The 13541-nt window shown below is 36.3% G+C and overlaps 1 protein-coding gene, 1 long non-coding RNA gene and 1 pseudogene across 7 annotated transcripts in view; 1 reads left to right on the top strand and 2 right to left on the bottom strand.

Moving 5' to 3' along the window:
- The window catches only part of CD96 (CD96 molecule), a 92159-nt gene that overhangs the window by 3976 nt on the left and 74642 nt on the right, over positions 1-13541 (bottom strand). For 3 of the 5 annotated variants that reach the window (XM_072722624.1, XM_072722615.1, XM_025990027.2), the window contains 3 exons: positions 4737-4802; positions 3875-3964; positions 146-269 (listed from right to left, as the gene is read on the bottom strand). In XM_072722624.1, the coding sequence (XP_072578725.1) occupies positions 146-269; positions 3875-3964; positions 4737-4802 (280 nt within the window). The remainder of the gene's footprint in view (positions 1-145; positions 270-3874; positions 3965-4736; positions 4803-13541) is intronic. The other 2 variants (XM_072722642.1, XM_072722653.1) reach the window with 1 other exon arrangement.
- The window catches only part of LOC112913420 (uncharacterized), a 56313-nt gene that overhangs the window by 20038 nt on the left and 22734 nt on the right, over positions 1-13541 (top strand). Inside the window, exon 3 of one of the 2 annotated variants that reach the window (XR_003233688.2) lies at positions 519-4547. The exons of the other annotated variant lie outside the window; for it this stretch is intronic. This is a non-coding gene — a long non-coding RNA (uncharacterized lncRNA). Of the gene's footprint in view, positions 1-518; positions 4548-13541 lie in introns of those variants that run through there. 2 annotated transcript variants of the gene reach the window in all.
- LOC112913419 (cytosolic 5'-nucleotidase 3A pseudogene) lies at positions 7575-8292 on the bottom strand (annotated as a pseudogene).

Genomic DNA, 13541 nt, shown 5'->3' with positions numbered 1-13541 from the left:
GCTGGGGAGTTTCTCTGGGCTTCTCTGGGCCTCATTTCCACAGTTCTGTGTGAGAGGAACTTCATATAGGAGTGATATTTAAAGTGCTGAGTGCATATTTTGTACTGAAAAAGTATCCCTGTTCCTGCAGATTCAGTATACTCACATTTCCTTCTGGTATTGACACCATTTTCTCACTCCAAGACCAAACAATGCTATGCAGAAAGAGAGCAGAGCTGCTACGATCACCGGCCAGGACATTCCATCTTTAGGTTTATTAACCGAAATACCTGCAAAGGGCATAAAGAGAGACAAACATTAATGCCAAACTTTGGCAATTAGAAAGCAGGATGAATTGAACTGTCTCTTCTACTTGTTTTCTCCAACAGCCATCATGACCACAATCATGCTCTGCGATCATATCTATGCCTTGTTCTTACTTTTGTTTTTGTGTGTCTGCAGTTAACTTTTTTGGTGAATGTCTTCCTTGTTAGAATTTTCCAGAACTAATCTTTTTTTTTTCTTTTCTTTTTCCCAAGGCCCTGGATAATTTCTGTCACATAATGGCCAATGAAATGTCATTTGTAAGAATGAATGAATAAATAAAAGGGATAAGCTTAAATCTGTATAACAAATTTACTCCAGTAAAGGAAACTTTATATGTGAAATAATGGCCTAGCTTTGTCTTCTCTTATTCTTTAAGGAATCATCAAATGCTTTATGGGATATTAGTGTATTAGGAAGAGGAAGAAAGAGTAAAAAGCATTTTAACATTTTAATGTTCCGATGCCCTAAAAACCCAAAACTGAGAAGGCTTGGCTACTATCTATAGATTTGTAGTGCTCAAAACACCATCATCCAAGACTTTTAATTTAGATGTCACTCAAGGAATGATATCCAAAATAGAGATTTTTTTTAAAGATTTTATTTATTTATTCATGAGACACACACACACACACACACACACACACACACACACAGAGTCAGAGACACAGGCAGAGAGAGAAGCAGGCTCCATGCAGGGAGTCCGACGTGGGACTCGACCCCGGGTCTCCAGGATCAGGCCCTGGGCTAAAGGCAGAGCTAAACTGGAACCAACCACCCGGGCTGCCCCCAAAATAGGGATTTTTCTAATCCTTTCTACCACCTTCCCTCTTTTTCTTTTTTTCTCCTATATGTATACACAATAGAAAGAGAAGTGACAAAAGGGATAAAAGTGAAACCAGTTAGTTTTGCTCTTTCCATGGTCTGCAAAGGGAGGAAGTCAAAAGTAGAGGCTGGCAGAAATTACATTGGTGGCTGATACATGCACTGATTTTTCTTAGCCTTTCTGATTATATCCACACTCAATTCATTACATTTTTAGCATTTGTACACCAAGTCAAATTGTGTGAATCAAAGACTTTCAGATATTGTTGATTTTAGACCAAAGGCAATGTAAATATCATATTCTGGACTGTTTTACTTCTAATATGAAGGAAGAATGAAGAAAATCAACTCTCTTAAGAAATAAGGTTGTCTGATTCTACTGTATAGAATAAAAGGAAATGTTTATAATTCCATAGTTACTTAATATTTTCATTTTTAAAAAGCATTTTACAATCATGTTCAAACAGCACAGAAATATAAAACTGTAATGAAAAAGGAAGTGTCCTTATGATTTTGGATGCCAGTTATCCATATTAGAGGCAATAAATTTTGATAATTATGTATCACACTGAAAATTTTCTATGCATATATAAACATACTTATGTATCATGAATATATGTCTCTCTTCTTAGAAATGAGGGCATACTATACATGTTGTTCTGTCCCTGCCTTCTTTCTTCTTAAAAAAATGCTCTTGAAATACTTCCACAGGCAGTGCATAGAGATTTACCTTATTTGATTAAAAGAGTGGATAGCTCCCAAATGTATAGATGTATCATGGCTTATTTAATTGGTCTCTTAATGTTTGAGGGTTAAATTGTTTCTAGGCTTTTGTTATTTCTAACAACACCCCAGTGAAATTTCATATATTATGGACAGATCTTTTTTTTCATAAAGATTTTATCTATCTATCTACTTATTTACTTATTTATTTGACAGAAAACTGAAAGAGAGAACACAAGCACGCAAAGCAGCAGGCAGAGGGAGAAGGAGAAGCAGGCTCCCCACTGAGCAGATAGCCTGACAAGGGGCTCGATCCTAGGATCATGGGATCATGACCTGAGCCAAAGGTAGACACTTAACTAAGCCACCTAGGCGCCCCATGGATAACTCTTGAGATTATGTAGACCATTTTGACAAAAAGTCCATTTTGTATCAGAATTACCCGGATTGATTTTCTTTTCATTGTTTCAACTAGATTGTCAACTGATTGTAGGTGGAGATTAGGTTTTTAATTTCTTTCATTGCCTCATATTTATTATAGTGCTTTTTATGAAGCTAAGCCTCAAAATATATAGGCAAAAAAACTCCAGATTCAAAATATTAGTTACCAAATCTTTTCTATGTTTTACCTAGTTTGGACTGTGGCAATATGATGTTGTCATGTTTACAACACAATCTAGAGTCTTGGAGTCTTCCTGATGCTCACCCAACCTCGGCCTAGCATATGCTGAGGGTACTCTGGAAGCCCATGTACTCCTATTAGACCTACCTATACGCTATGTTGTATGTGCAGTTAACTAGTTCACACTAGTTTATTGTAGTAGTGGAACTGTTAAAGACTAGAGTATTATGATCATAAAAGAAACAATCTTACAAATAGTCAACCCAAGACTACACAAAATTCTGTTTCAGTCAAGTCAAAATTTACTAGACTCTACACTGGTAACATGGAGGGATATAACATTTTACTCCTAAAGTTTCAGAGAAATAAAAGGACAAAAGGTTTTAAATAGGTCTTAAACCAATGCTTAAATTTTTTCTCCCAACCAAATACAGAAAACGAGACCATTGACTTTAGAAATGTCTCAGTGGAGAAGCAAAGCTTCAATCTTGCTCCATGTTTGAACTAGGCAGTTTTTTAAAGCATCAAAATCTGAAAGACATTGGTAGGACTTCAGTTTGCAGTTCTATTGCCACATTGTATGCAGGATAATGCTCCAGTGATCTGAGGACTGGATGACTTTCCTTACAGAATAAGGTAAATACTCAAGTGGAGTGTTCACCAGTCAAGTGAACACCTCTTGAAGTGAAAGAGTTGATTATGCCTCTGAACTTACAATCAAGACCTGGGCTGGGAGGGTCTTGACCTCTTATGATATAAAACAGAAACTATATTCAGTAGTGACAAAATTTTATTAATTATAGAAATACTTTTTGTTCTAACAATCTTTCTTGTCTCAAGATATATTTTCATAGGATAAAATGTTTCTCACTACTTTTCACCTGGCTAATCTTTATTCATTTTTCAGATTTTCATTTAAATATATCTTCAGAGGTTCCTTTCCTATTAATATCAGATCCTTTGTCACACTCTGACAAACCTTATACTATATCACAGTATCTGTCACAAATAAATTTAATTATATGACTATTTACTTAATATTTATCATCTTCAATAGAGTATAATATTCAGAAGGCCAGTGTTTTCAAGGTCTCTCCTGTATATAACCCTCAGCAATGTTGAACTACAGTGCCCTGTTTTGGTATAAGTTTTAGGGGACCTGGACTCTTTAGCGATAGGTGCGAATATATAATTTACCGGTATATAAGACAAGAAAGATCTACTTCTTTCACAGTGTATACCCAACAACGAATATATAATTTACCGGTATATAAGACAAGAAAGATCTACTTCTTTCACAGTGTATACCCAACAACTGGTACAGTGTTTGGCAAACAAGGTACTCAACAAATATTCATTGAGTGAGAAAACACAGTATTTAGAAAAAAGTAAATGACTCACCAGTAATATGGATGTGAATATTTTTTGTAGATCCATTGGCAATTGTGGGAACTTCTGAAAATGTTCTGGCTGTGCTGGTGAAGACATCACCTAGGAATACACAGGGGATATTTGAACTAATCCTAATAGCCATCTCAACCCAATTGAGGGGTGTAAAATATTATTGTATTTTACTTGCTATTAGGAAGAGCTCATTTTTAATGGCCTAAATGCTCCTACAGTACTATGTATAAGGTTTAGTAAGAACCAATTTACAGCTAGGCTAGGACCTTAGAACCTAACAACCTCCAAAAGAGTGAAACTCTCTATTGGTTTAAAGAAGAAAAAAGAAGCTGTATAGCACACAGAACAAAACAATATCTGCTAAAGAATCTCCATGAGAAATTTAAGTAGTTATAGGAAAATGTCTTATGTTGGAACCAAAGAAAAATGGAACCTATCTCTATTCTCCCAGGGTACCAGAGATCCAGTCAATCAAAATACCGATTCTCCTACTATGATGTATTGGATAAGGTCAATAAAACTTCCATCTTAGCAGAGAAATCCGTGTTGACAAATCATCTCATTTTATAACGGAAAACTGAAATTTAAAATGCATTGTAATGTATTTAATTATCCAAGATATGCTATTTTACAGATTTCATTTTGAAATAAAATAGAGAAAAAAAACTAAGACTTGGTCTCTGACTATCTTCTTTGAAGACCATGGCTGGGAAAAATTTTGGTTCTATTCATTGTCATTTTCATCATCAAGGTACACTTTTCAATATCTATCTGAATTTCGAACCAGTTCTTGTTTTTCCACCTCTGCCCAAATAAAGCAGACTACTATCTTTCTTTTCTGTATTTCCCGAGTACTCACCATGAATTGTTGAGCTTGCCCCTGAGGAGGATGAACTATATGTTTCGTTGGGCATCCATGAAGCTGCTAAAGGAAGAAGATATTGGAAGAGTCAACCTGTATGAGAATAGTTATGTTATTTTATTTATTTTTAAATATTTCATTTATTTATTTGAGAGAAAGGGAGAGAGAGAGCAAGCTCAGGGAGAAGTATAAAGGGAGAGGGAGAAGCGGAATCCCGCTGAGCAGGGAGCCTGATGTGGGGCTTGATCTCAGGACCCCAGGATCATGGCCTGAGCCAAAGGCAGATGCTTAACCAACTGGGCCACCCAGGGACCCAAGACTAGTTATTTTATTGTCTCTTCTTGACCTAATAATTTATAGTAAAATAATAAAATGAAAAAAAGATTATTAATGAATTTGTAAAGTGAAATTACTTAACTATTCTGCAGCACACATTAGAATGTCCCCAAATAAAGTGGGAATTGAGTGAAAGCTTGTGATACTGATGTCTCCAATAGGGAAGGTTTTGATTATGGCCACTTAGAAGCAGGAGGAAGGAATGGATGCACAACATTAGGAGAGGTTTCTCCAGTCACAGAGAGTGTGTTGTAACTCTTCTGGTGTCCACCCAATACATCGGAGACATAACCAGGTGTGTTATGGTGGCCTTTAATCAAGCAAAGGCGCCAACAGGACTTTGAAGACCTTGGTAGAACATGTACGAAGGAACAAAATAGTTTGTACATGTGGATAAGCCGATATTCTTATTTGGCTATGAAAACTGAATGATGTCAACAGTGAATTATCAGGCCTCTTGGGTCATAGGCCTTGCTAGCTGCTGTGTTGAGTCATCTTGATGGATTCAGAAGCAAACATTCCCTTTGAGTGGGGCAGTACCTATGTTTTTTGAAGTAGATCTATCAACTCATTTTGTTTAGTTCCCCATCTCTGGCAATAAAGTTCTACTTCTTGGCAGGCTCTGCATTTCTGTATGTGATAACAGGCCTATAATGCAGTATAAAGTAAAACAGCTATAGTTACAAGGAGTTGCAATCAGTAGAAAAACATTGTGCTCATTTACTTAAAACATTAGCATGCTTTTCTATGTTAAGTGCTTTCCTGTGTGTCAAGACCAAAACAAAAAAAGCAAAGCAAACCAAAACAAACATTAAGAAAAAAACCAACAACCCTTAGTCCTCCTCTTTCTTGGTTTCCCCCTAGATGACAATGGCAGTTGCAGCTGCAGACAAAGATCATTTCTACATGTACATTTTCCAAGACGTATCTCAGTTATCCAATTTTCCTTAAGACATTTTGAGTTCTTCTGTCCTTGATTCTATCCTGGAACAATGGCATGGGTGGCCCTTCAGGAGAGGTGCAACTCAGTGCTTTCCGGGATTGCTCACAATAGAGTCTGTCATAGCTAGTTGACTTGAGGTCACCGCAGAGGTAAGGGGGGTTTTGTACACAGCTATTTTGGGTCTGACTGGGTCAGGGAGACGTTCTTATCTTCAGTATAGTTATCTGACCCTGCACGTGTGATCTTCACTTTTTGTTGTTGTTGCTGTTCTAGAATAGAATACTAAGGTCAGGGACACTTGGGTGGCTCAGCAGTTGAGCATCTACCTTTGGCTCAGGGTGTGATCCCGGGATCCGGAATCGAGTCCCAAATCAGGCTCCCTTTGAGGAGCCTGCTTCTCCCTCTGCCTATGTCTCTGCGTCTCTCTCTCTCTCTGTCTCTCATGAATAAATAAATAAATCTTTTTTTTTTTTTTAAAGAATACTAAGGTTAATAGATGATCATGGACTGAGCCTTTTTCAAAAGACCATTTTGAAAGGCTAAGCCATTTAAGGTAGGGATTTGAGTAACAAAGAACAATAACTAATTAAAAAGAAACTAGAACTAGGCCTGGATTTAAGTAAAATTATGATGAAGGCAATTTGTTTTGGATAAGCTTACAAGATTTTTTGCCCAATATGGTGCCTCTTTTACTTCTTATTTTTAGGGATTGATACCTTCTTTTTTTTTTTTTTTTTTTTTTTTATCTTTTCAAAGTCTGTTTGCAAGAAAGGATGTGATTAATTTATGCTAAGATATAAATAGCTGAACAAGTGCTAACCCTTTGAGGGAAGTGGGCATTAGATTTTTTTCCATTTCATGTTTATCAATAGCAAGTAAATACAGAACATTTTTAAAAGGTTTTATTTTTAAATAGTCTCTACACCCAATGTGGGGCAAGATCAAGCATTGCATCTTCTACTGACTGAGCCTGCTAGACACCCCAACATAGAACATTTTGTAATGGTCAGTTACATATGGGTACCAAAAGTTTTTTTCACCAAATGAGGAATGCCAACTTTTTCTGGTCAATATTAATTTTCCCCAGGCATAATAATCAAGCATAGCACAATTTCAAGAGTTGGTGATGCCATTAGCAGCACGATCCATCCAAATTACAAAAATGGTGGTATTTAAAATTACTTGACCAGTTTTTAAATCTTCCTTTTTAGACTTCTAGGAATTCTCCAAGTGTAGAAAGACTCCTCAGAAAATGTGTGACAAAATTAAACTACATAACCCACTGTGGAAAAGCAGAGTTATTTTTCTAATTTTGGCTTTAAGATTTGTTTTTAATCTGTTAAAAAATCTGGTGGGGAGTGTGTTGAGAGAGGTGAAGAAAAAAGGGACTCCAGTTGATGAGTTCAATATGTCTGAAAATACTTAGGTAATGTAAAGAAAAAAACTTCAAGAGAAAGAATGTATTTTACATAAGATTCTTTCAGCAAGATGAAGAGATGAACAATTCTTGTATCAATTGCTCCCATAGGAAAGAGGTCTTCCTGAAGAATACTTATTTATAGAGCCCTAAGTAAGATAGAGTTGGATACTTCTAAAGACTCATATTTCACTAACATAATATATTTTTTTAAAGCTCATCCTCTTTTATCATTTAGATATCCCATATTTGGGATGTGCTCCACATTGGTCACTCCATCTGCCAATCTTAAGTCTCCTTGAGAGTCTCTCAGCAGAATTATGTTTCTATGTCTTTTAATTAATTTAAATATTCTGTGTTCTTCAAACCACCATTATGTTTGCTAAATACATGAGTTAACTCTCCTTTAAGTCTTTTGAGACTCCATCTTCATCAAAATCCATGAATAAACACTACTTTGACATTTGGCTGATAAACCCCAGCTTGATGGATAACCTTGAATACATCACCATTATCAGCCGAAAATATGAACCCAAATAGGTGCTTTAGCATGCCTTTCCACCACAAAGGGATACTTTCATTTTATGGTTAAAAATAATCAATTTTGACAACATAGTATTTTTCCTTAGTTGCAAAAACTATCTTGTCATTCATTTGTAACCAGTTTACAGTGATCAATAATATTATAACATGTTGGGCATCTTTCCCCTTTGTGGGAAAATCTAGTGTCATAGCAAAGTCCATGGTTATCTGCAGTTTGATAGCTCCTTTTGTGATAAAGCTACAGATAATTTCTGTTATTCTTACAGGGTCTTGGTGCAAGGTGAACTTCTCTGGAATTTGGGCATCATTTCTACATGTACATTTTCTAAGACGTATCTCAGTTATCCAATTTTCCTTAAGACATTTTGAGTTCTTCTGTCCTTGATTCTATCCTGGAACAATGGCATGGGTGGCAAGCAATATTCAGAAATGTAGGACTTGGATACTGGAAATCTCAGTGATCTTGGTTTTCTACCCCATCCTCCACTTCAGGGTGAAAATGTACTGGGCCAGCACCACTCCCTACACTCTCTACACCAGGATGCACAGGCTGGCACCAGCTACTCTGTTTGTTCTTGCCAGACAATCTCATCCACAGATGGGACCCTCATGCTCTTCCTGACCATGAAAAAAGATGACACTCATGATCTTTGGAAATGCAGTGCTTTTGTGATAGCTGTGGAGAGACCCATGAAGCCCACAGAATTTGGTATTTTAACAGAAGATAGAACTTACAATCAGAAACAAATCCTTAATATGTGATTGATGTAATCAGGAACTAGGTATCAGGACTGGAGGAGAACAGTGTTTTAGAGAAGAGGAAAATAGAATGAGAAGTGACTTAAGACATATAAGATTTTGGAATCTGAGAGCAAGAGTGGTGAGTGTAGAGAATCAGCATAGCAGCCAACAGGGAGCAGCATAGCCTGAAAGAGGGGCAGGGCCCAACATTGCTGTAGGCTCTGGCATTGCTATGTCCCCGTAATTGACTCTCAACCCCTCAACTCCAGCCTCTCCATCCCCCCTGCCTATGCAAAGTAGAAGAGGTTGCTATGAAACTATTAGGCACAGTTACCAAGAGCCTTCGATGAACCGACCAGGACCAGGAACAGGGTACAATGCAATTGCAAGATTTACAAAGAAGAGTACATAAATTTTGAAGAATAAGAAATGTATGGTCAAAGAACAAAGTAAAGACCCTATGTGCTGTCTTTAAGAGGTACTCTGAGGCCCAGGGGTGTATGTGTGTGTGTGTGTGTGTGTGCACCCATGTGTGCACACGCGCATGGGCACATGTATGTGAGGTAATGATAAGCTTGTTGATTTTGGTAATGAGGTAAATTGGAGGCATAGGGGCCTAGGGAGACTCCTATCATTTTTCTGCTTGTCTAACTTAGAAAGACTGACTAATTTCAATGTGGCTTTAGACTCCACTGGACCAGATGGAAGGCAGGGAAAATCAGAAAGAAAAAAGTAATTAAACTTCACTTTTCTGCTCCAGGGCCTGATCATCTCCATGGCCTGATCATGTGAAAATATCCCAGGATGTTATTAACCTTATACACTTGGAGTATTTAGATGGTCAGATTTGGTATCCCGATTTCACAGGTGGTTAAAATACGCATTTCTGTTCCAAGCTGTTGGAAACTTGCAAATATAACTAGGATTAGATACTAATATTCTAAAGTTGATAAAATGACAACAAAAGAATGTATTAAAACATATACTTATAAATTTAGTGTAAGTGCAATGCACCCAGAATCTTCTTGTGACATCAAAATATATATATAAACTATGCAAAATGCATGTATAAGCAAATATCACATTAGAATGTGTTCACAAATAGCAAGAGCCATAGAAACACTGCTTGTGGGTTTATTTCGCCAGATATCCATCCATTATCATTCTTTTACTGCCTGTGAACATTTCATAAATCTATTGAAATAAACATACTGGAAGGGAAAAAAGTCCCATTACCAATGCCTGTCACAAATCTTGCCAAATGCATCATCTAATATTGGATGTCACATTACAGTCCAATCCAACGAGTAGAAACATGTTTCAAAAATTGTTTGGGAGTGAGCAATCAATATTAACTTGTTGGATCCTAATGTGTTTTTGTGAATGATTATAAATAGAGCAACTCACTGCAGGGATTTTTTTCTCTAAGCTTATGGATTAAAAATGGCAACTAGTAAACAAGATATCCTTATTTGCATAAGTAAGAATGTGAGTTTTCACTGCCAGGAAAATTTTGTTTGTTGGATTTTGGAGTGCCTTCCTAGATTTCACAATTTCTAAGGCTATTTCATGGTAAGAATGGTAAAGAGATATCTGAGGATAAATGAAGTTTTCAAGTGGGGAAGGACAGAAGATACGAAGAATTGCAATAGTTCATTTCATTATGAAATCTACTAATAGTTCATTTCATTATGAAATCTACTAAAAAGACCAAGAATATACTTGTGTAAATTATAAAGCAGTTTCATGCAAGACCTTTCAGTTTTCTAGTTTCCGGGGCAGAAAATACTTTGGGTTGCCTCTACATTACCATAAAGATATGATGCATGGAATGAACAGGATTTCTTTTTTATTCTGGGCACACGTAATATTGGAGTAACAATTTAAGTAAAGCAAACAAAAAGCTCAAAAATTCCGATTAAGTAGATAATTTCTTTTCACTGTGTGTGTTTGGGTGTATTTTTTTCTTTGTCTTTGCCCATATGTACACATACTCTTTCAATTATTCAAGGAATATTTGCTGAGCACCTACTGTATGCCTGCCACTGCTACAGACATTATGATACTACAGTTGACAAGACAGGAAAAGGTTTAGGTCCCTGTTCTTGTGTATCTTACATTTCAGTATAATTTCAGCAAAAAATCAAATCAATAAAATAAAGGAAATCATCAGACACCAAGTAGTTTGCTGAGAATGAAAATATAGGTTAATTTATATATAACCATAGCATAAATTTAAGTTGGAGTTCAGATTTGTCCTATAATATTGTCCAATAATCTTTTACTTTTTAAAGATTTTATTTATGTTTATGTATTTATTTATTTAAGAAAGAGAGAGAGAGGAGGAGGAGCAGAGGGAGAGTGACAAGCAGACTCCACACTGATTATGGAGCCCAACACAGGATGGAATCTCACAACCCTGAGATCACAACCTGAGCCAAAACCAAGAGTTGGATACTTACCTGACTGTGCCCCTCTAATGATCTTTTATCACCATTGCTACATAATTTCCCCCAATAACCAACAGATATTGATTCATTTATCTATTCAACAATATTTTTGAGCACCAGCTGTATGCCAGGCATTACTTTAGGCACTGGGGATGCAGGTAAGCAACAACAAAAAAGATTGAATTTAACTTGTATTATACTATCAAGAATAAAGAATGACAAACTTGTGTAGGTAAAGGAGAATCCAGCATAGTTCATTACAAATTCAATTTTATGTTAACACCATATAGGATAAATGCTAGTCTATTAAGTATGGACTTTCATCCCCAGTCTAACTAATATTTTTATTTTCAATTTATATCTGATTGGTTAAAATTTTTCCAGCCAGTACCCTTGTCTCTACAATAAGGTGTACTGGCTAGGTTAGTACATTATGGCTATTGTTTGGATTGGCTTCATAATATTGCACTGAATTATTATATCATCCTATTTCACATTCTCTTATTATTGGATATATTTTTCCTTAACACCCTCCCACCCCCACTCATACACACAGATTGTTGGACTACTATAAATAACATCATGTCTTCTCCCTGCCTCATCCTTTGTATGCCTCTTCCAAAGCAAATGCTGTTTTGAATGTTGTGTCTGTTATTCACTTGCTTATATAATTTTAAAGTTTTTATCACATATTATGCCTAAGCCATATGGTGTTTGGTTGTACTTACTTTAATATTTTATATTAAAATATCATTCCGGGGTGCCTGGGTGGCTCAGTCAGTTCGGTGTCTGGCTCAGGTCATGAATCTCAGGATTGTGACATCAAGTCCCATGTTGAACTCCTTTCTTAGCACAGAGCGTGCTTAAGACTCTCTCTCCTTTTCCCTCTGCCCCTCCCCCTGTTGCACTCTCTCTCTAAATAAATAAAATCTTAAAATATATATATATATATATATCATTCCATATATTGTCACCTGGCACTTACTTTTCTGACTCAACACAATGTTACTAAGATTCATTCATGCTGTCACTCACTCATTTTTCATTGCTCTATAATATTTTATTATATGACTATGCAATAATTTATTTATTTTCTTGACGATGGTTATTTAGGTTATTTATAGTTTTTGCTATTATGAATAGTGTCTTCCCCTGACATTTGTGTCCATATTTCCTGGATACATGTACTAGCATGTGTGTAGGGGGCTGGAGTATATATCTAGGAGTGGAGCTGTTGGGTTGTAGAGTATGAAAATATTTGGCTTTAAAACACCACGTCAGAATGGTGGAAAGTGATGGTACCAACTTATACTTTCACCAGCAGCATATAAAAAATTATATTAATCTACATTCTAGCTAACACTTGAGAATTTCAGACTTGTTAATTGATTGATTATGTGAAATAGTTATCTGATTCTTGTCTTTGTTTGCATTTCCTGATCACTAGAGAAGCTAAGCATCTCTGGATGTTTTCTATATCATTTGTGATGTGCCTCTCTGCTCATTTTCTAATGCTTTTGTATTTTTAAAAATTGATTTGTGACCATTCTTTACATATTCTTGATATGAAGTCTTGATCTTTTGTCAATTACATATTCCTGATCATTTTTCAAACACATATGTGGCAAATATCTTCTCCTACACTATAGCTTGCCTTTTTTTTTTTTTTGCTTTTGCTAAATTGTCTTTTGATGAAAAGAATTTTCTTGACTTTATAGTATTCTGATGTTTCCATCATTTTTTTTTAAAGATTTTGTTTATTTATTCATGAGAGACACAGAGAGAGAGAGAGAGAGAGAGGCAGAGACACAAGCAGAGAGAGAAGCAGGCTCCATGCAGCGGGGAGCCTGGTGCAGGACTCGATCCCAGGACTCCAGGATCATGCCCTGGGCTGAAGCCAGGCACTAAACTGCTGCGCCGCCCAGGGATCCCTGTTTCCATCATTTTTATGGTTAGTACTTTATGTCTCTTTAAGCCCTTCCTAACCCCAAAGTCAAAGGGAAATTCACCTTTATTTTATTACATGCTTTAACGTTTTGCTTTTGACATAAAGCTCTCATACTCTATGAAGCCTACTTTTATGTAATGTACGTGGCAGGCATACATTATAATACTTTTTTTATTATAAATAATCAGGGTTTGCAGATCCATTTGCCGATTGCCTCTTCTTTTCACAGGAATTTGCCATGCCACCTCTAGCTTGTCTAGGTTACACTTATTTGAGGACCTCTGGGTGTGCTCTCTCATCTGATGCTCCCCTTTTCACTTCTCATAGATGGGCACTGAATTCACAGGTGTCCGTTATATTATTAACATATTTGTTAAAAAATATGTTAAACTAAATTATAGAAAGTCATATACAGACTAGTGGT

The sequence above is a fragment of the Vulpes vulpes genome, chromosome 1 (assembly GCF_048418805.1).
Source record: "Vulpes vulpes isolate BD-2025 chromosome 1, VulVul3, whole genome shotgun sequence".
Taxonomy (NCBI): Eukaryota; Metazoa; Chordata; class Mammalia; order Carnivora; family Canidae; genus Vulpes; species Vulpes vulpes.
Note: the sequence above shows the minus strand (reverse complement) of the source record. Positions and strands in the feature narration are given on the sequence as shown.